We start from the raw sequence: 21,960 nt of genomic DNA, 5'->3' as shown, positions 1-21,960 counted from the left end.
AATAAGGTTTTTTAAATGTTTAAGAAGCTTCATTTAAAATTAAATTAAAATGCAGAGCCCCCCGGACCGGTGGCCAGAACCCGGGCAGTGTGAGTGCCACTGAAAATCAGCTCGAGTGCCAAAGGTTGCCTACCCCTGCTCTAGTGCCTAGAAACCCCGCTCGGGATTGGAACACTATTTTGGTAGGAAGGTAATGTAGATATTGTCCTAGCCTGGAAGCCTTTTGAATGCAGATTAAGAACTCAGATTATATAGTGTGAGGCTTCTAGGCTACAGTCTGCTAAGGGGTGGGGTGGGATGACAGCTGGAAAGAGGAGCTACTAGCTTCCCTCCATACGGCGCCAGGGAGGGAAAACAGGTGGGTTATGACCAAGTTTTTATCTGCATGACTAGAACTTTGCAGCTAGCCTCCCTCAGGAAAGCTTGTGGCTCACATAAGGCCTTTTAAACCGTTAGCTACAGGTTTGTTTCACTCTCGCTTGGCCAGAGTTACAAGGCATGGCTGGTCAATGAGGTGCAACCGCCTGCGTAAAATAAAGCAAGTGGCTTAGCGGCTCCCCCCAGCGCAGAGCAGCGAGCGCAGACGCCGCAGCGGTAGGTTTAGCGTCAGGCGCGGGCTCCTCGCTGTTTCTAGCCTGTTGTGGTCACAGCCCTTAGCGGGGACTAGGGTGACCTGACAGCAAGTGTGAAAAATCAGGACAGGGGGTGGGGGGTAATAGGAGCCTATATAAGAAAAAGACCCCAAAATCGGGACATCTGGTCACCCTAGCGGGGGCTGGGCAAAGGGCGGGTCGCGGCGCCCCAGGGGTTGAGCTGCACTGGGCTCCCCGTGCTGGCCAGGGCCGGCCCCTCGTGACCATGGCGGCCCGGCCTTGGGGCAGGCTGCGGGCAAAGCACCAGCGATGCACTGGCCGCCGCTCCCCAGCGTGTGTCGCGCGGGGCCCGCCAGCCCCAGGCCCAGCACGAGCCGCTGCCAGCGGCCCCGCCCCCTGGCGCTGGCCCCGCCCCCCAGGACCCGGGGCGAGGGAACGATGCTCATGACTATTCATGACGCGGAGGCGCGCCTATCCAGCGCGGGTTGGGGCGCAGGCGCAGTGGGCTGGGTACCAGCATGGCGGCTACACTCCTAGCCCGGGGCGGCGGCGCTGCTGCCCGAGGTCGGTAGGTGGGGAGCGGACCCGGGCGTTGGGGGCAGAGCGCGGGAAGGGGCCCGGCGAGCGGGGCAGTGGCGGGCGGGGCAGTGGCGGGCGCTGCTCGCCTCACCTTTCTGCCAGTGGGAGCGGGGCCAGCGGCTGCTTCCCCGGCCCCGGTGGGGGGGGGGTCACTTGTCCCGTCCTGGCTGCCGGGGCTGCCGCGCCGCCCGTTTGCGCCGAGCCCGGAGCCCAGACCGGCTCCTGCACAGCCTGGGCGCTACCAGGGGTTGGGCCCTTGCGAAGGGGCAGGAGCCTGCTGGGGGGGGGGGGCGGGGGCCCGCGGCGGGGGGGGGCACCGGGGGCGGGGGTGGTAGGGCCCCTCACCGTGGTGTCTGAGCGCCTCGCGGCCCTGGGGCCAGGCGGGGGGTGGGGGTGAGACTGATTTGCCCAGAGTTCACCGGAAAGGCTGGAACCTGGGTCTCCAGCGTCCCAGGCCAGGATGGACCTGCTGGACCATTATCCCTCCCTGCTTGGACTTCCTGGCTCTAGGGCATGGTCGCAAGGGATCCCCTTCATCTCCTCCCCTTACTTTCTAGCCCTGACCTTTGGGTGCTTGCGACAGCTGCACACCGTGTACCAGACAGTGGAGTTACCAGAGACCCACCAGATGCTGTGCCAGACGTGCCGGGACTTTGCTGAGAAGGAACTGGTTCCTATTGCTGCTCAGCTCGATAAGGAGCACCGCTTTCCTGCTGAACAGGTGAGTGCAGCTCATTTGCGTAAGGGTTGGGATGACGGTGTGCAGATCTGGGGATATTTGAATCAGAAAAGGTACAGAAAAGGGCAATAAAAATGATTAGGGACATGGAACAGCTTCTCTATGAGGCGAGATTAATAAGACTCGGACTTTTCAGCTTGGAAAAGAGATGACTAAGGAGAGAGTTGATAGAGGTCTGTAAGATCATGACTGGTGTGGAGAAAGTAAATAAGGAAGTGTTATTTACTCTCTCATAACCCAAGAACTAGGGGTCACCAAATGAAATTAATAGGCAGCAGGTTTAAAAACAAACAAAAGGAAGTATTTCCTCACACAATGCACAGTCAACCTGTGGAATTCTTTGGCAGAGGATGTTGGAAAGGCCAAGACTATAACAGGGCTCAAAAAAGAGTTAGATAAGTTCATGGAGGATAGGTCCATCAATGGCTTTTAGCCAGGATGGGCAGGGATAGTGTCCCTAGCCTCTGTTTGCCAGAAGGTGGCAATGGGCGACAAAGGATGGATCACTTGATCCTGGTTCTGTTCGTTCCCTCTGAAACATTTGGCATTGCCCACTGTCAGAAGACAGGATACTAGGCTAGATGGACCTTTGGTCTGACCCGGTATTGCCATTCTTATGACTGTGTGCCCCAGCCTCACCAATATGTGGCCTGACCTCTACATGCCTCCCTACAGATACTCATGGCCCAGCCCTGAGGTCAGCACAAAATATGTTCAGTTTAAATCTGGATCACACAGGTCAGATGCTGCCTCGTGCATCATATTGAGTACGCTGTTCTCCAGCTCCATTGTATCAGGGTGTCTCTGTATGTGACCAGTGCACAAATCGGCATGATAAACCAAAGCTTCCGAGTGATACACAAGGGATTCTGTCAGGAGCATTTGTACTTTCAGACATTATATTGTATTGCCTGTAGGACACACTGTTATTTAGCTTAAAACCATAACATATGCCAGCCATTGTGCATGTTAATTGCCCTTCTGTGTCTTTCCCCTCTGGACTTTGGTACCATTGAGTTTTCTCTTCTCTCCCAGCGACTTTCCCCAGGGCTGCTGTAGTTAATACAGCATGTGATGCATCTGACTTGGAAAATCATTAAATCACTTTAGTAAAGAGGAGACAGGTCACACATTGCAGCAGAATAGTATATAACAATAAAATGTGCATGTATTGAGCGTAGTTCAGCTGATGAAATGAATGAAAACTACCAAGAGAATCATCTTGCCAAAGAGAAGCTGCACATTTTATTTCTTGACCATTAGAAGCAGGAAGGGATTGTTTGAGTTCCAGTGTACCAGTGTCTAGATGTTTCACTTTTGTGAAAAGAGCTCAGCCATCCTTTGCTGCAGTACCAATGCAGCTGGATGGCTTAAAACGCTAACTAGATTGTTAACAATCAAAGATGCTGTCCTAGAAAGCAAAATATTATTGCCTTAGCCCACAGGCTTCAAACTGAGCATACGCAAAATAAAAGGCACACTTTTTCTCCCCAGTTTGAGTCACTGGCCACCTAAAATGTCATACTCGTTTTAATTTATTTTCTTAGAGTATCCTCCCCTGGTTTACTGATCACCACTGAGGTTCTTACAACTGAAAAGACGTTGACTCTAATGTATATTCCCCCCACTGATGCTATTAAAATTTTCCATTTAATTCTGTGGCATTACACATAAAATTAGTCAGTGTCATTTGTTCATGATCACTTTATAGTCTCCCTTTCTGGATTTCATATAATGGCTCAGAGCCACAATATTTGGGGGGCAAATACAGGCAAGGGGAACTTTTTATTTAAAAATTCCAAAACTGTTTCTGTTGGAATAAACAGAAGGATCTGGGTAGATTTCAAGTAGTTTAATTTTTACAATAGCTAAATGTTAAGCCAAATTACCTGGCAATGTCATAAAATACAAGATCAATCCTGTTGTTAAACCATGACAATTGCTCAGCAATGTACAAGATACACACACAATTATTGCCCAAAGAGATTAAAATTGAGAAGGCAGAACATGTTGGGTAACATCTTGAATTGTGTTGGTAATAATTAACTCCTTGTAAAGACAACTTCAGTGAGACAGCTAAAATTGCTTTCCTGTCAACTGAAAGCCCTTTTCTTAAGTACCTTTAGGATGCAGTATAAATAGAGTGAAAGATTTCAAGGTATTGTTGCAAGGACTGGATCTGCTAGATTTCTCCTCAATCACCTCTGTACAGTGTAATGAACAGAGCTTTGCTAGGGAGTGTGAGAATAACCTAACATTATGGTTGGGAGTGATTCTAGGTTAAAACAGAGCTAGTCTTTGCCTCATGTGGCAATGAGCATAGTCAACTTCAGGTAACTTGCCCTTAATCAGCAAGGGCTGCATCAGTTCTGAGCATCTGTAATTCCTATTGAAGTCACTGTGAGCTGTGGCTGCTCAGCAACTGTTGAGCATCTGAATCAAAAGCAGGTGTGTCCTTTGGTAGGCTCACTATAGCACATCTGTGTACCCAGGAGCTGACCCAGTAAAGAACGTGCTGTTGTTACCAGACATGCCAGGATTGGCTGTATGTGCATAGGTGCCCCCGATTCTTTAGAGTGCAGTAGTTGTTTCTGTTGCTTGTGGTCATGTGAACGAACAGGAACACATATGGAGTGTGCATGTGCTCAAGTGCATCCATGAGTGTGGGGCGGTGTGTGTTGCTGTACGTATGTACTTGCGGATTTGCCAGGGCATCACTGATGCAGAGACTCTCTGGCCTGGTCTATACTGCAGTGTTTTGTCGACAAAAGATATGCCACTTTAAAGTACTTTAATTAAACCGCTGTTGCATGTCCACACTATGCTCCTTGTGTTGGCAGAGTGCATCCATACTAGCAGCTCTTGCATCTACAGAGAGCAGTGCACTATGGGTAGCTATCCCACTCTGCAACTGGCCGCACTGTGCTTTGGGAAGGGTTTGCAATGCCTCATGGGGCAGGTGCAGCATCACATGATGCAAGTTTCTCAATCGTGTTGTTCCATGGGCATCCTACCAGATTGCCAGCCATTTTTCAACTGAAGCGTGTGTTGTGGGGAGAGTGTGTCGGCATGCTGTTTCTAAGTTCAGACAGCAACCTGAACAACCAATCCTGGGGGAGAGGGACACCCCCCCCCCCCCCCAGTCCCCCGCCCTGCACAGCAGTCTCCTCCTCCCCCCCCCCCCCCCCGGAGCAGCAACCCGCTCTGCTTGCCTGCGGTTCTGTGATTCCCTCCGAGTTCTCCCACAGCCTCCTCAGCAGCTCTGTGAGCTTTCTGGAGCTTTGACAGGGGAGGGGTGATGCCTGCAGGGCAACCGAGTTCAAAACACTGAGCAGAGTCATCATAGCAGGCATTGTGGGATACCGGGGGAGGTCAGTTATATCAACATAACGAACGCCAGCGTCTACACTGGCTCTTTGTCAGCACAACTTCTGCACAAAAAGTCCTATGTGTCTTGTTGAGGTGGTTTTGTTTTGTCGTCAAAACTGGCACTGCAGTGTGTACACCTCCACTGTTTTGCCATCAAAAGCTGCCTTTTGCTGACAAAACTCTGCAGTATAGACAAGGCCTCTCACTTGTCCATTTCTCCTTGTCTAGGTGAAGAAGATGGGTGCCCTTGGGTTGCTGGCCATAGATGTGCCGGAGGAGTATAAAGGGGCAGGGCTTGATTACCTGGCCTATTCCATTGCTGTGGAGGAGATCAGCAGGGGCTGTGCATCCACGGGTGTCGTCATGAGTGTCAATAACGTAAGACCCTCTCACTGTCTGGGAAACAGGGTGTGTGGAACCAGTCCTAGCAGCCAGGGGTTACTCTGCCAGTTGAGTAGTGTGAATCAGTGCTGATGGGGAATGACATCTGCCTTTGCTGAGCCTGGAGGGTGCTGGACTTTCGGGAGTTATTGGTTCACTTTTTCTTGCAGGGTAAATTAACATGACTTCTGTCTTCTTGAAGTCTCTGTATTTAGGTCCAATACTGAAATTTGGTTCTGAAGAGCAGAAGCATCAGTGGATTGCTCCCTTCACCAGCGGAGACAAAATAGGGTGCTTTGCCCTCAGTGAACCAGGTAACATGAACGTTAATATTCCTGGGCTGATGGCAGAGAACAATTTCCCCTTGTACATTTCCCTCTTTGTAACGTCAGGGAGCAGAGATGTAATGCATATGGGAGCTTGGAGTGAGAGAAGCCTCTGAGAGGATGGCATTTCCACTCCTAGTTTATTGTGGCTCTGTGAAGTTAGAGGTGAGATGGAGCTGCCCCCAGTAAAGCGTGTGCTACTGTTACTAGATGTGCTGTGATTGGCTAGCGTGTGCTGGTGTATGTGTGTGCGGGGGCCAATTCTGGAGCTCCAGGCCCAATCCCCTGGGGTGCAGAAGTAATTGGTTCTGTTGCCTTTGGTTACATGAGTGAACAGGAATACTTCGGTTTTGTTTTGCATGGTGCCTTGCTCAGGAAATGGCAGCGATGCCGGAGCTGCTTCCACAGTGGCACGGCTGGACGGCAATGAATGGGTCCTGAATGGCACCAAAGCCTGGATCACCAATGCCTGGGATGCCTCTGCTGTCGTGGTGTTTGCCACCACAGACAAATCCCAGAAACACAAGGTGAGCTCAGTGGGTTATAGCCTTAAATGTAGCTCTTGGAAGTAGCATGCGGAGCACTTGGTAAAAGGCTCCATAAGCTTACATTGGACTGTGGAGTCAGAACGAAGAGCTGGGAGAAGCCTGTGTCCCCTCAGAAAGTGGGGGGGGGGGGGCTGTGTGGGATGCAGTGCTGCCAGAGGGGGTGTAGATGGATGGCCTATCCCATGGGGCTCTGAGTTCAGCTGAGAGAAGCTGGAGCAGAGCTTACTGCAGGGAGGACTATTTCATCCCCCTTAATCTCCCCTCTGATCCATCACTTCTCCTTTCCCACTCCCTTCCCATGGCCTGTTGGATGGGTGGGTAAGTGAGTTGGGATTAGCCTCATGTGCTTCCCAGGAGAGCTCTGCCCAGCTGCATGATGAGAGGTTGGAGGCAATGTTAAGATCCTGGATCTGATTGCAGGGCATTAGTGCATTCCTGGTTCCTATGCCAACACCTGGACTCTCGCTGGGGAAGAAAGAAGACAAACTAGGAATCCGAGCCTCTTCCACAGCCAATCTGATATTCGAGGACTGCCGGATCCCCAAGGCCAATCTGCTGGGGCAGCAGGGGATGGGCTTCAAAATTGCTATGGTGAGTGCCAGCTGGACTTGTGGGAAGACAGAGTTGGTGCAGGACTACATCCATATAAACTGTTGTCCAGCCAATGGTATGTGCCCCTTCTTGCCAATCAAGGCGCACCACTGCTAGGTCTTATCTTTTTGGAGCCTATCTGGCAAACCTCATGTGTAGGACTTGAGCAGATATGAAGCAGAGGGAGAGCCTCTCCTCCCACCATCTCACCCTACATCTGCTGATCTCCCTGTGAGGAAACACACAAGACCTTTTGGATGCTTCTCTTTAATTCCCTCTATGGAGGACACCTTCTGGAGTTCATCCAGACATAGATTAGATCTTATTTGGGGAGCATGAGTGACTCCTGAGGAACTGAAATCTTGGCACAACGATGAAGATAATGCCCGGGGAACATTATGTGCAGTGTAGCAGGACTTTTGAACTCTTGGGAGAGCTGATTTCGCTCCAAGCAGGGCTGGAATAACAACTAAAGGTTGACTCTTGCAGTCCCATGAGCTAGACTCGTTCCCAGGCTGTCATAAAAGTCAAAAATTTGGAGGGCTGGGAGAGCACCTGCCATCAGCACCATGATTTAGGTAGGTCTCTGCCTCCATCATCCTTCCTTTTGTCCCCAAACTTGTCTCAGCGCAAGGGAATTTTAGGACATGTTATTCTGGAATTAAATTTCAAATACACCAGAGTTCGGTGTGGAGGTTTCTGCTGGGAACCCTTCTTGTAAAGAGGCCTCGTTATGGGGTGGGGTTAGGAATGTTCACTGCCACATCTTTTGTAAATGTTGCAAACTGCTGCTTTTTTGAATGAAATCCTGCCTGGTTGAACAAGGAAGGAGCAACACTGACATTGTTCCAAGAAAATTCAGTTCATTAGAGGTTATAAAGGTGCCAGTACCTTGCTGGGGTGTGGGAGAGAGACATAGCACAGAGTTGAGCCTCCCTGAACAGGCTTCTAACTAGTTACCCACCTCAGTACATGCCAGGGAAGGAAAGCTTGTGTCCCCCTTCAGAGTAAGGGAGTGTGTCTTCGGCCAAGAGTCTCAGAAGTGAGTAGCGATTTGTTTTTTGGGCTGTTACCCATGACACCTTAAAGGAACCTGATGTTCAGAAGTTGGGAACTTTGCACTTTCTGAAAATTGGTTACTCAAAATCACGTGTCCTTTTTGGAAATTGTAGCCACAGTGTTCACTCCAGAGAGAAACAAAAAGTAGAGGGAACAAGTAAATCTAGTTTTGTATCTTTGTCTAATTTCTCTTTACTTCCCCCCCTTTCTTTGCAAAGCAGCAGTTCCTCTGCTAGATTATTTTTGCCTCTGTCATGCTTTCTCCCCTTTTCATTCCCCTCTTCTGATCTCAGTATCTATCTGGGATGTCCTAAATATACTGAGGATTTTTATTTCCATACATTGTGGGATTGTCCAGGGGGTGCCAACATGACTGCAGATTGCTAGCTCATGCAGGTATATTCACCCTTCAGTCCATGGTGTGACTGGAATTACAGATGTATAACTTTTGTGTGTGTCTCAGCAAACCTTGGATTCGGGCAGGATTGGGATTGCCTCGCAGGCTCTTGGAATAGCTCGAGGAGCTCTGGACTGTGCTGTGGATTACGCTGAGAAGAGGTTGGCCTTTGGTTCTCCCATTTCTAAGCTGCAGGCTATTCAGGTATGGGTTAAGCTGAAGATAGTACTGTGGCTGGTGACAGTAATTCTGAGTGTTTCTAGAAGAGTCCTGCTGTGTTAGCACAGTAGCTGGCCTGGGGAAGGTAACGCACCTTGAACGCTGGACACCATGTGTGCAAGCAACTTAGATTTACACCTGCCTCCATGCACACCCACAGGTCTGGCTCAGTGGCTTGGGCACTTCCCCATTACTGTGGGGGGATGCTTTGGGTTTCTGAGAGGTTTGTCAACACAGGTGGTGTGAGAAGCAAATGAGTTCTGCCCTCACATGTTTGTCTATTGCAGTTCAAGCTGGCAGACATGGCACTGGCATTGGAGGGTGCTCGCCTGCTGACCTGGAGAGCAGCCATGTTGAAGGACAATGGGAAACCCTACACAAAGGTACTTCCTGCTTTCTGTAATCTGCTGTTGATCTAGCAGTGAGAGGCATATGCATAGAATCTTAAACAATGGGAACCCTATTGAGTTATCCGGTCCAGCCCCTAGCCACCACGAGTTCTCTTCCAGTGTTTAGTTTAGTTATAACAGAGGGCACTAAACAGTGCATGGCATCCCCCTTGCTGCTTAAGTCTCTTATGCCCAAAGCAGTCAAGGGGAAGGCCAGGTCATAGATTCCTTGCAATCTGACTCAGCAGCTCCCACTTGAAAAGAGAATTTAACACCTGTGAAAGGTGCAGTGTGATAACCTTGGCAACTGAGATCCTCAGTCCACAAAGCAAAGTGAGCATGGGCAGTGGGAGCACTGTCCCCTCCCAATGAATGTGATGGCCGCCTGAGAATGGGTCTTATTGGATCTGGGACCTGCATCCAGTTACCTTCTCCAGAACTCCCAAAAACCAATGTTTATATTAATTTAAGCTGTTCCACAATGTAGCATTTGTGACAGATGCAAGATTTTTTTATAAATGGGTGATTCAGTAGGTGACTTGGAAAGGTTAACAAATCAAGGAGTTGCTCTTGTTACATCTTGGATCACCTAAAATGCTGAGATCGTGGTAGTCTCCAGCTCAATTTCACAAATTGAACATGGTGATCCTGGCTCCCCATCTCAGTCCTGTGCATGGGAGATATACTGAGCTAGCATAGCAGGTCCAGGGTCCCAGGTATGCAGGGCTAGCTTGGCTATGTCAGTACAAGGGTGCTAGACAATCAGGATAAAAACCCTGCCCTGTAACTTAAGGTACACTAATCACAAAGCAGTACTTGTGCTAGCACCAGAGGGTTGTGAGAGTGTACATGGGATTCTGACCTGGTGAGTCAGAGGAGAGCTCACTTAGAATGCTTGCTAGTTAAGCATGGATGTGAGGACCTCCCAAGTAGCACATTTTTGTATGTCTGACTGAGGTGGAGAGTCCATGGCAAAGGAGAGACAGGGAGTGAACCCCTTAGACAGAGCAGGTTAAGGACTCTGGTCATCTATTGTGGGTACCCCACAGCAGCTATTGCAGGGTTTCTGCAAGGACAACTTGTTTAGACTGATGTCAACTAATGTTACTGCCATAGTACCTCAACATCTGTTACTATTACACTGAAAATGCTCTTTAATTATTCACTTTGTTCATTTCATTAACCTGAAATTTAGTCAATTTGAAACAGTTTGATTGTTACTGCTCCTGATCTCCCCTGCCATTTGTGGTTTTTCTCTGCCCTGTTGATATATTTAAAAAATACCTACACAAATAGGAGAAATGGACTTGAGCCAAAGAGCTGTCAAATGAATCAAGTACATAAATAGAGGAAAAATGTTTTATTTTTTTTCTTCTGTCCAGGGTTTCAGTGACAATACAATATAGGGAAAAACTTTAGACATTACTGTTTTTTAAATACAGTAATGTCTAGAACTCACTTCCAACAACAGTAAGGCCAAGAGCTTAGCATGGTTTGAAAAATAACATTAATTAATATGATAATTTGCTACAAACCCTTTTGCTTCAGGGCATAAGCCAGCCCCTGGGATGAGGCAGAACCCTCTCCTTTGGACATAATTGTCTGTGTAATGGGGTTTTACAGCTTCCTCTAGACCATTGCTCTGGTATGGCAACACCCATCTTCCATACAGTGCTACATCGTGAAGCCCAATTTTTACTTAAGTTAAAAATAACTATAAACAAGATGGAAAATTAAGTTGGAGACAGCAGAATGGAGAACAAGACCCAGAGCTATGTTGTGCCTATACTTCGACTAAAGGGGTTTTTAAAATTATCTGTTTATTGATAGCATGAAAAGAACATTGGTTCAGATATTTAGATTGTGTAATGTAAAAAAGCCATTCAAAAGGTGGCAGAGATGGTAATGGGTAGGTTTAATTAGTATGAGTTTTATTTAAAAAAACACTTGCTAAATTTAGAGGAGCTACCATTACGTTACAGAATAGGCCATTTACATCAGAATGCAATATAGCCTTAATCACCCATTAATACACCATTCCATCTTTGAATGCGAGTATAATTGTAGGCTTGTTTGCTTAACTAATCTTTGTTTCTATCATTCAAAGTATCAGCCAGAGTCTGCAACCTACCTACCTGATCACTGACAATTTAATAATTAAACACTTACGAATCAACGTTCCAATAGTAAAAAGAAGCTCATGCATACAGCAATCTGGGCATGGGCAACTTAAGTGTGTCCCATTTCCTGTGTGTACAGGAGCCATGTGCTTTTTCTTTGGCTGTCTGCTGTTGGCTCCAGCCCCTCTCACCAGTTGCATCTTCTAATCAAACAGGTGGAGAAGGAGATGGCTTATCAATGAAAGTCTCATGCTAGAATTTGAGCAATCAGGAGAAGTACATTTAATCACAGAGGGTGTGAATTCTGGCTCACTTGCGTGTACACAAAGTTTTGTTTCAGGTGGTGCATGAATATTGATACTAGCGCCCTGCTATATAAATTCTACAAAATCTTTGTTTTTAAAGGAAGCTGCAATGGCCAAGCTAGCTGCATCAGAGGCTGCAACTGCCATTTCCCATCAGGTAACCATCTATCTAAGAATCTGTCTCTTCTTCACCACATGAGGGGAGCCTGGGGGATAAGCTTGTCCAGCCTTCTCTCTGGATTACAAGAAGTAGGCTTGACCAGATGTTACTTGTATTATTATAACTGATGGATAATAGTTATGTTTATTATCTAAATGTCAGTTGTGGAAAGTTAGACAATGATTTAATGACAGATTATAAAACTTTATACCACCAATTGTCAACATGTGTCAAAATATAGTAAGTAAATATCCTTACATCAAACTTGGTTCTCAAGCAGCATTTTTATTTTATCATTTAAGTTTCAGTTATCAATGAAAATATTTTTAAGCAGTTGGTGTGTATGATATGCACATCTACCCATGTAAAAACCTAATTCTTCCAAGCCTAAAATTGTCTATATATAGAGCTCAGCTTTCTTGCTGAGGAACTAAGTTTTGTATATACACCATGTACTGCTGTCAAGAATTCCTTTCTGGCCTTGGTGCTTACATCTGTTTAAAGGCTGTGGGCTATTTTGTCCCCTGTGTAAAGTCCCTTCAGCTGCTAGGCCTAGAACTGTATGGCAGCAGGGCAGGCTTGAAGCCCAAGCAGAGTTATTCAGTGCAATAGTGAAATATGCTACTGCTTACCCAAACAACACTTCAGTTTCTGTGCCTTTCCCTGTAGCTGATAACAGCATCAGTCACTGGCACCTAATGAAAGGAGGGAGGGCAAATAACTCAAGGCTGTATCCTTGGTACAACACAGTTTGCCTCAATCTTGCATCATGCTCACTGCAGGGTATGCTGGATGACTAATCAACACATTTTTCTACAGAGAAGGTGTCCACCAGGTGCCAGCATGACTGATACACCCTATGACCTCTCTCCTCCCTGTGGTTGCTACTAGATTAGGGCCACTCACATGAGGATTGCAGCATGAGGGCAGTGTCCATGGTTCAGCGAGTCGCTGACATAAGACTCACTGCTTTTGTTTCAGGCCATCCAGATCCTGGGAGGAATGGGCTATGTAACAGAAATGCCAGCGGAACGCCACTACCGGGATGCTCGAATCACAGAAATCTATGAGGGGACAAGTGAGATCCAGAGACTAGTGATAGCAGGGCAGCTGCTGAAGGAATATCGTGGGTGAAGAAGAGCAAGCTCAACTTAAGTGCCTTATAACCACTGCAGAAGTGCTTCTAGCCTTTGTCCTGGATGAAATGAGGTGGAAATTCCCTCATAGCCATACTCACCACCCCTCTTTAATTGGGTTGGTCAAGCCCCTTTCTCAAATTGCCTTTGTAAGGGTTTAGGGCCAAACAGTCAAAGGGAGAAAGCAGAAAGGGGGCAGCAGCATCTGAGTGTGGCCCAATTTATTTTAAGCCAGTATAGTTTCAACTCTGTTCTCTTACAGACACAATCCATGGAATCAGTCTTCAGCCCTACTGGCTGCTGTCTAAGATTTAGTTCCCTTCACAAGGTGCTTGGTAACTAATGAAGTTATATGAAATGATGGGGATAAGTAATAGTTATATTTTTCTTGTGGATGTCAAAGGCCTTACGAAGGTATAATGCAGAGGCAGGACACTCAAAGTATTATTTTAGTACCTGAATGTGGGCTATATTTTCTAAAATTGTGTTGGTGAATGGATGATCTGTTTGCACTACCTCTTCAGGTTTGGTCACTAATGAATTCCGAGTGTTGGACCTTGCTGGCTGTGAACTCTCATTTGATGGATTTTCCTTTAATTACTGCAGCAAAGGGGGTTAGTACCTGGCTTGTTCTCACAGGATGAAAGCAAGGTGAGTTAAAGCACTTGCAGTCTGGGTGGCTTTTTTTTTTTTTTTAAACAGCACACTTTCAGTATCTACTCAAGAGTGTTGCCCATATGCTTTTTCACCACGAAGACATTAACACGCAGAGATGGAACAGTTAACTGCCCAGTTTCCTGGCTTCTCAACCTCAATGAGCCATTGCTTGACAGTAACTTCTTCCCCAAAGTAAATCTATCAGACCTTATATTTCATTCATTTTAGGATATTAGTGAAAACAGCAGCTCTTTACCCTAAAGATTTTTAAACTGCACACACTTGAACCACCCACCCACCCTGAAAAGGAATGCAGCATCTGGACTAAAGCTGTTGGTCCTAATTACTAACCTCAAGGAATAATTCTTTTTGAGGGAGGGGCTAAGTTAGAGAGCAGAGGGTGGTATTTTTGCATTAATTACACACTGATCTGCCCACCATCCATACACTTAAAGGGCACTGTATGAAAACCTTGTTACCAGTTACAAGCCTGAGGGGAAGATGGTTTCACAGCAGCTGGTCTTAAACAGACGTACTTGAAGACTAACTCAAACTGGGTCTACTCTCCTTCCCTTTTGAAGGAAAGTTCACTTTTAAGAAAGAGTTACACATTAGGTAGGCATCATTGCTTTGTAGACAGCATTACTGCACATGTAGCGCAAGATGGGAGAAGTGCCTTGGTGGAGCAGACAGCTACAACTGAGCTTTTTCATTTGATCCTGGACTTAAGAGTCCTGTACCATGGTATAAAGGTGGGGGTAATAATCAATTTTGCTGCAGATCATAATTCATGCCCATTTATGGAGAGGAAGGGTAGTATTACCGATCAGAGCTTTTTTTTCCAACATCCCTGTTAGCACAGGTTCATGAACTATGCTGCATGAAGTAGCAACAAACAGTAGGGGACGGGAGCCTGCATGTTAAATTACATTATTTTTGTATTAAAAATCAAATCCCAACTCTACTGGAAATTGAGTGGGCCAGGGCCATCACACCAGGTTGAACCTGAGCTGCAGCTGGTATGAAGAAGATTGTTTAAAAATACTATTAGATGGGTAAAAGATGTTGGGAGCCAGTAAGTCTATGGGAGATATTGTTTTTTAAACAGGTGTGTGGGGGGGAAAAGCAATCAGACTATCTATATGCACTTCGGAAAGGAGCAGCACAAGGCACAGCATGATACCCTGGTCACTACACAAAAGTAAAAATTGCTATTAAGGACCAGAATTCCACAAGCATGTTTCTAGAGAAGTGTAATGCTGTTTCACTTTGGGGATGAGAGAAAGGTTTGAGTGTGTGTTCCCTCTCCTAGAAGATAGAGCAAGATTCTGATCTTGATTACCCCAGTATGAATGCAGAGTAACTCTGTTGAAGTCAGTGGAGTTACTCCAGTCTTTCCTTAGAACATGCCCCTAAGATTTTTCTTGCTCTTGCATGTCCTAGTGCAGATTGGTCACAGTGGCCATAAACTATGAGGATGTTATTTTCCTGAAGCCCACTAGGGGGCAACTGAACACTTGGGAAAATATCTTGTGGCTTTTGAAAGCTAGTGCCAAAAAGGAAGTATAGGGAGGCTAACCTGGCAGGAAATGGAACATACCTGATATTTCTGGTTAAAAACCCCAGAGAAATGTAAATTCTACTTAATCAAGTAAGTCGAACGAAGGCTGCATGTTCGCTCCACGCAGAAGTAGCATCTGGAAGTTCAAAGCCTGTTGAAGGGAAACAGTTTGCTTTAGTAACATGCAGAAATCAAATCACTCATTTGTGTTAGGACTTATGGTAGTTTTAGCTTTTCCAACTCTGTCAGACTGTTACTATGTGCAACTGTCCAATTTCTTTGAATTGGGAAGTAGAAAACATTTCTACAACATTTGGGACCCACAGTTCTGGCTGGACCATTTCCACAGGTCTGTTTGCCTTGCTGTTAAAACAAAGCAGCTCTGGTAGAAGTCCCTTCTTACAGTTTTAAGACTGAATTAAGAGTCTTCTGTTTTCTCCTAGTTATAGCCCTGTGTACTACTGTAAATTATTTCTCTTCATCCTTGCCTCTTGGCAACTTCCAAATGGTTACAGACTCATGTCCCACCTTGGTTACTGGAAGCTATATATATTCACTTCTTACAAGGGGCAGTCAACTTAAACAGTTACTATCCAAAAGTGACTTTTCCTAAATTACTGTAACTGAAAGTTAAGAGGCAAGTTTCTCTATTTTTTCTCCCAAGTTGTTGGCAGGCTCTTCCCCCTTCCTCCCATTTTAAAACTTTGTCCACTTGACATCAGTGTGTGTGAAGTCAGTTTGAATCTGGTGGAGTGGACATTTCACACAGCAACAGGGGGGAAATATTTAACATATGATAGGAAAGCATGTCTTTAAAAGACACAAAAAAACTGTCAGGGGGCTTCAAGGGCAGGTGTAGCATCTGAAACTGCTAATTACTTTTTATTTTTTCATGAGTCTCCCCCTTCTCTCATACGGGGAGGCCAGAGAAGTTTTTATGCAACTTCTAATACTGAAGTGCCTAGAACATAACAAGCTATTCTAGGGCTATCCGTGAGAAGGATTTATCATCTTCCCTAATACTTGCTAATGACTTGTTTTTAACCATATCCTCTCAAATGTGTCTAATTTGCTATCCAGTCTCCTCCCACAGATTCTTCTTCAGTATTCCCAAGTTCCATTTCTGATTTCCTTATCAGGTTATTTTCCTCCATGGGCTTTAAATTTGCACTTTTCCAAATTAATTGGTTTTAGTTCTTGTCTGTATTTCTAACTACTTCTTCAAGCTCCTCAGTATTATTCAGTTCTCATTTGCAATTCCTCACCATTTAGTATCATCTGTGAATTTTAACAGGAAGCTATTTCCACCAACCCCTTTCAGATCAGTCATAATGATTTTAATAAATTCAGATCCTCCCGGTTCCCTTCTAGCTCGTTATGGTCACTTCATAAACATTCATTTTTTAAAAATTGCTGTTGAAGGCCAAAGTTCCTTAGATACTAGCAACATATATTCCATACATCCAAGTCACACCAGGTAGAGTGCCTGCCACTCAGTTATAACAAGCAAGCTAATACTCCACTTCTACTCTTACAACCAAAGTTTCTTGCCCCATAATAGGTGAAAGCCAGCAGGGAAGTCTGGGATCTACTGCTTATGAGAGTTGTTAATACCACTTGAGGGCACAATGCCATGTGCCACTAGTTGTTGGTGGTTAGATCCCTGCTCAAGCAAACCTCTGACCGTTGACACTCCTGGTCTCTTCGCTTCTCTTTACCAAAAGCGTTGTTAGCACAGCTCCAACTGTATTAGTAGTCCACAGATTCTCTCGTTCCAGCAGTGGTGGGTATTGGTGCAGAGATGGAATTAATTATGTTCTTCAACTGTTGGACAGATGCAAAGGGTCTGTGTTGATTGGGAAGAAAGTCTTGTCCATCAGGTGCTCATTATGCGACATTGGGCAAGTCACTTCATCACTCTGGTCCTCAGCTCTTCATCTATAAAACAGGAATAATATACCTCACAGGAATGTGGCAAGGCTTCCTTAGTGTAGAAAGAGCTTTGAGATCCTCAGATGGAAAACTCTATAGCAGTGGGACGTATTTCAGCTCTCCCCGCAGCGTACAGCACCACTAAGGAGATTTGGATGACTCAGCTGTAGACTGTGCAGAAGTGCTTTTGCAGAAAGTTGCTTCTTTCCTTCTCTGAGGGCTCTGAATAGTAATTACTCTTCCTTCCTGTAGTTTCTCACTGGTTATGTACCATGAGTTTCGGTTCTGTTCTATCTACATGCATATCTGCTACAGGAGAGGTTTTAATACTATCCGGAAGCAGAAGTTATTCAGCATCACATACCTTCATCAACCCCACATGCCAGAGTCTAGCTACTTTTATCAGTGTCAGAAGGCAATGTATGAGAGGTGGCAGAAGTGTGGCCCAGGCATGCTGCTGTTTGGTAAGGAGACGTTTGAGGAGGCTGGCACCCTCTTTTGAACCCACTTCACAGTACAAATGTTGTTCTCAAGCTGCTCCTCCTGCTGACTTTCCAGTTTATGCCTTTTTTTTTAAACCTACAGCTTTCCTGGAAGTTGCAGCTCACCCTCTCTCACATGGCCTGGACACTGAGAGCCTTACCTCTGTCCTCTCCAGGATAGATTAATGCCACAATTCTTTGAGACTTTTCTAAAACATGAGCTGGAGCTGAACACAGCAGTTCACCTCAGAGGGACAAGTTGCTATGAACATGCTATGCTGGTGCTCTGCATGCAGTGCAGAGGGTTGCTTACAATCTTTAAAGCCCTGAATGGCCTAGAACCTAGTTACTTGAGTGAGAAAGGCACCTTCACCTATAACTTGTCAGGACATTTAAAATCTTGTGTGTTGCTCTTAGAGGAGACTAATGGCTTGTCTTTACTGCAAACGGTAGCTTGAGTTAGTACAACTCGAGTTGATCTGGCCTGACTGACAGCAACCACACTTAGAAACAACACTGGAATTACACCAGCAGTACCAAAACTATGGGTTGCAATCCCAAGTGGGTCTCTCCATCAGTGGATAGAGGCGCAACAATCCCAAATGTGTGGAAGATGCCATTTTACAAAATGGTATCCTCCACACAGCAGGTCCTCACGTTAGGGGTGTGACATGTCACACTGTGCAGAGGATACCATTTTAAAATGACAACTTCCATGCTGTGTGGGGTCATAGGAAGCAGGATATCTGAAAATGGGTTCATGGCAGGGAAAGTTACACACAATGATTAGCGGAACAACTGGCTTAGCTGCTGTGGAGTAGTTGTATTCCCACTACACTATTAGCTCAAACATCACCACCACTTGAGCTTTAACACACCTCCCACCACTCCACCCCAAACAGGCCAGCTAGTTCAAGCACCAGTTCACTCACACTAGAGATGTATGTTTGTGGATAGGAGTCGAGTTAGGGGTAAAACTTGAGCTAACGGTGCTGTGAAGAGACCCTAAAGCATCCAGGATCAGCATCAGTGTAGTTTTGCTAAGGGCCCTGCTCCTGCAGAACTCCCTTGCTAGCACTGAGTTTGAGGAGCTTCAGGACAATGAGGGGCATACATGTTTAACCAGGCCTCTCAGGGTATGTCTACACTGCAATTAAAAACCCATGGCAGGCCTGTGCCAGCTGACTGGGGCTTGTAGGTCTCAGCTACGGGGCTGTTTAACTGTGGTGTAGACATTCGGGCTTGGGCTGGACCACTGGGTCTAGCACCCTGCAAGGGGGGAGGGTCCTAGAGCTCATGAGAGCCCAAATATCCACACCACAATGATAGCCCAAGTCAGCTGGCCTGGGCATGCAGCATAGACCTCCCCTCCCGAGCTGCAATGTCAGATGCTACAGTTTAATGATGTGGTTGAAGTAACTACTTGAGGACAGTAACAGCACCCCTGATCCCACATTGGTGGCTGCTGAACAGAAAAACGTATCAAATTATAAGCTTTTGCTGTAGATAGGCTGCCCCCAGCTCAGAGAACTCACTGACTAACCATGTAACTATATGAACAGTCACACAGGTCATGTCCAGGCTTATGAGACACTGAAAATTTAAAATACTCCAGTGTACTTCCCTCTTCTGTTACCTCAAACATGCCTTACAAAGGGTGGGAAGAGATGTACTGGAAAGCTTTTCCCAGCCCTTAGCTGCCATAGTTATGGACTGGGACTAGTATATCTTAACTCTTACAATGCTGCTGCTGTTCCAGCATGCTGCCCAACTGACTATACTCAGGGGCAAGTAAACCATGGAAGTAAAGTCATGCAAGGCCTGCCACAGCTCCTATGGCGATCTGACTTTACACAGGAGCAAACTACTAAATCTCGTTTCCCTTAGCAGCTACTGTTTGCGATCAGCTGCTTTATAAGGTAAGTCTCTGCTACAGACAGAGCAGGAAAAAACTGCTGCATGTACAAAACAAACAAATTTTGCAAGATTCAATAGGGGGATTTTAAGAAGAGAGATCTCCCAACCTCCCTCAGGGAGCACTAACCTGCCGAGAACAAGCATAGGTAGGGCCAGACCAGCCTTTGAGAAGAAGCTGTGTTATGGGTGAAGTCACGTTTTTGTCAGTTTATGAGCTGAGCCAAAGTCCAAAAGTTGGGGCCCTGGAAAGGGAAAGTCACGTCATGGACAGATCACACAGGAGGAGAGGAGAAAGGCACAGCTATGCTTTCCATTCTATTTTACAGGACTTTGGCTTTTTGCCCCATGAAGTTGTAAGTGAATAGGAAATTAGTTACTAGACAGACTATTGGGAACGAGGGCAAAAACCTTAAGAGATTTTCACACAGAGGTGAGGAACACATTAGCAAACATGCTTGTTCTAGGGCAGGGAGAGCTGGTCAGATGAAAGCAGTTGGGCTGCTCTTGCTTGCCTTATGTTTGGGAAATGTCTTGCAAGGAATAAGAGCTTGGCTCTGCACCGGAAGCATTGCTGAAACTTTGTCCCCTTCCCTACAACTATAGATGGAGAGGCTGCTCGTCTTAGTGTTTTCAAAGTTTTTCCTCTCCCCACCCCATATAAAGAGTATGTATACCCATACATAAAGCAGGCAGTCTCTCTGTTCAGACTGAGCCAGAGACAAGCTGCTTCGGCTCATCACATCTAAATGTGGATGCGTTCATCACACACAAGTGAAGACCCCACTGATGTTTTATCATTTCTGTTTCTTTAAAAAAAGCTATGCTACGTTTCCCCTGCAGAGTTAACTGGTGTGAGCGGCTCCTGGGTGTGAGCAGCCACACAGGAATTACTGTGTCCTCAGCGGTGGTGCTCACCTGTGTGGGTCACTAGGATTTCTAGGGGCCTATTGCATGGTTCTTTGTGCTGCAGCCAGCTGAGCTACTGATCATCCCCAGGGAATTGTGAGAAATGTCATCTGTCCTTCTGGACACATGGGGGAATTGTAGGAAAGCACAGAGGACAATCAGCACTCGAGTGGATTAGCCTGTCTTCACACCCATGTGGATGGGTTACCAGCTCAAGTGAAAGCAGCACCTGGGTTTTAACCTATATCCAGTGGTGAGCTGGAGCCGGTTCGCAAGAACCAGCTGCTAAATTTAGAAGCCGGTGTAGAACTGGTTCCTAAAAGGGGTGGGTGGGCAAACTCCAGGCCGCAGGCCACAACCGGCCCACCTGAGCTCCCAGCTGGGGAGGCTCCCCCGGCCCCTCCCCACTCCTCCCCCCCCCCCCCCCACAGAACCGCTGGAGCCCTGGGGGAAGCGGCGGGGCTCCTGCGGCTATTTAAAGGACTGGGGCGGCAGAAGCAGCTGGAGCCCTGGCCCTTTAAATAGCCCCTGGAGCCCCCCCGGGCCCGGGGCTCCCCTGCTTCTACCACCCCAGCCCTTTAAATAGCCCCCGGAGCCCTGGAGAAGTGGCGGGACTCCAGCAGCTATTTAAAGGACCAGAGCAGCAGAGGCAGCTGGAGCTCCCCGCTACCCCAGGGCTCCCGAGGGCTATTTAAAGGGCTGGGGCTCCCCTGCTTCTACTGCCCTGGCCCTTTAAATAGCCACCGGAGCCCTGGGGTAGCAGCGGTAGCGGGGCTCCGGCGGCTATTTAAAGGGCCGGGGCAGTAGAAGCCCCGGACTTTTTAAATAGCCCCCAGTGCCCCGCTGCCGCTATCCCAGGGCTCCAGCAGTGGGACTCTGGTGGCAATTTAAAGGGCCTGGGGCTCCAGCCCCTGCTGGGAGCCCCTGGTCCTTGAAATTGCCCCCCTGGGGAAGCCGGGCCACCCATGTACGGCACACAGGCTCTTGCCGGTACACCGTAGGGGGGCGTACCGGCTTACTTTCACCTCTGGGTAAGGGGGTGGGGCTTCAAGCTCCAGTGGCTGCGCGGCATCCTTACACAGCAGCATGGTAAGGGGGCCGGCTGGGGCTGGGAGGAGGGGTTGGATAAGGGGTAGGGAGGGGGCAGAGGTTATGGGGAACGGGGGGGAAGGGTAGGCATGGGAGTCCCGGGGGTCTGTTGGGGTGGTGGTGGATGGGGTTGGGGCAGTCAAGGGACAGGGAGTGGGGTGGGATCCTGAGGGGGCAGTTGGGGTGGGGTGGTCAGGGGACAAGGAGGGGGGGTTGATGGGTTGCGGGTTCTGAGGGGGGCAGGACATGGGTTGGGGTTGGATGGGTGGGTGGCAGGGGGGAGACAGGCACGTGGGGTTTGTACTCACTGCGCGGTTCCCTACCGGGTCTTCGGCGGTGGGTCCTTCACTCACTCTGGGTGAAGGACCTGCTGCCGAAAACCCGGAGTGAGTGAAGACCCCACTGCTGCTGAGGACCCGGTAGGGAACCAGTTCTTAGGATTTTGGGAGCTCATCATTGCCTATATCTCCCAGAAGACTAGCTAGTCTGGATTGAAAATACCACT

At 47.3% G+C, this 21,960-nt stretch overlaps 1 protein-coding gene across 2 annotated transcripts; it reads left to right on the top strand.

The window, feature by feature from the left end:
- The first annotated feature begins 1,104 nt into the window (after positions 1-1,104).
- ACADS (acyl-CoA dehydrogenase short chain) lies at positions 1,105-13,422 on the top strand. Of its 2 annotated transcripts, none has more exons than XM_024198019.1 (10): positions 1,105-1,157; positions 1,730-1,893; positions 5,509-5,658; positions 5,864-5,975; positions 6,363-6,514; positions 6,956-7,126; positions 8,649-8,786; positions 9,089-9,184; positions 11,716-11,772; positions 12,757-13,422. In XM_024198019.1, the coding sequence occupies exons 1-10, from the start codon at positions 1,112-1,114 to the stop codon at positions 12,907-12,909; spliced, it is 1,239 nt and encodes a 412-aa protein (XP_024053787.1). In that variant the 5' UTR covers positions 1,105-1,111; the 3' UTR covers positions 12,910-13,422. The 2 variants fall into 2 exon arrangements, with proteins under 2 accessions (XP_024053787.1, XP_024053788.1); XM_024198020.1 differs by having other exon boundaries at positions 1,108-1,161.
- Positions 13,423-21,960: the final 8,538 nt, after the last annotated feature.

Source organism: Terrapene carolina, unplaced genomic scaffold, assembly GCF_002925995.2.
Source record: "Terrapene carolina triunguis isolate 2854851 unplaced genomic scaffold, T_m_triunguis-2.0 Scaffold790, whole genome shotgun sequence".
NCBI lineage: Eukaryota > Metazoa > Chordata > Testudines > Emydidae > Terrapene > Terrapene triunguis.
Note: the sequence above shows the minus strand (reverse complement) of the source record. Positions and strands in the feature narration are given on the sequence as shown.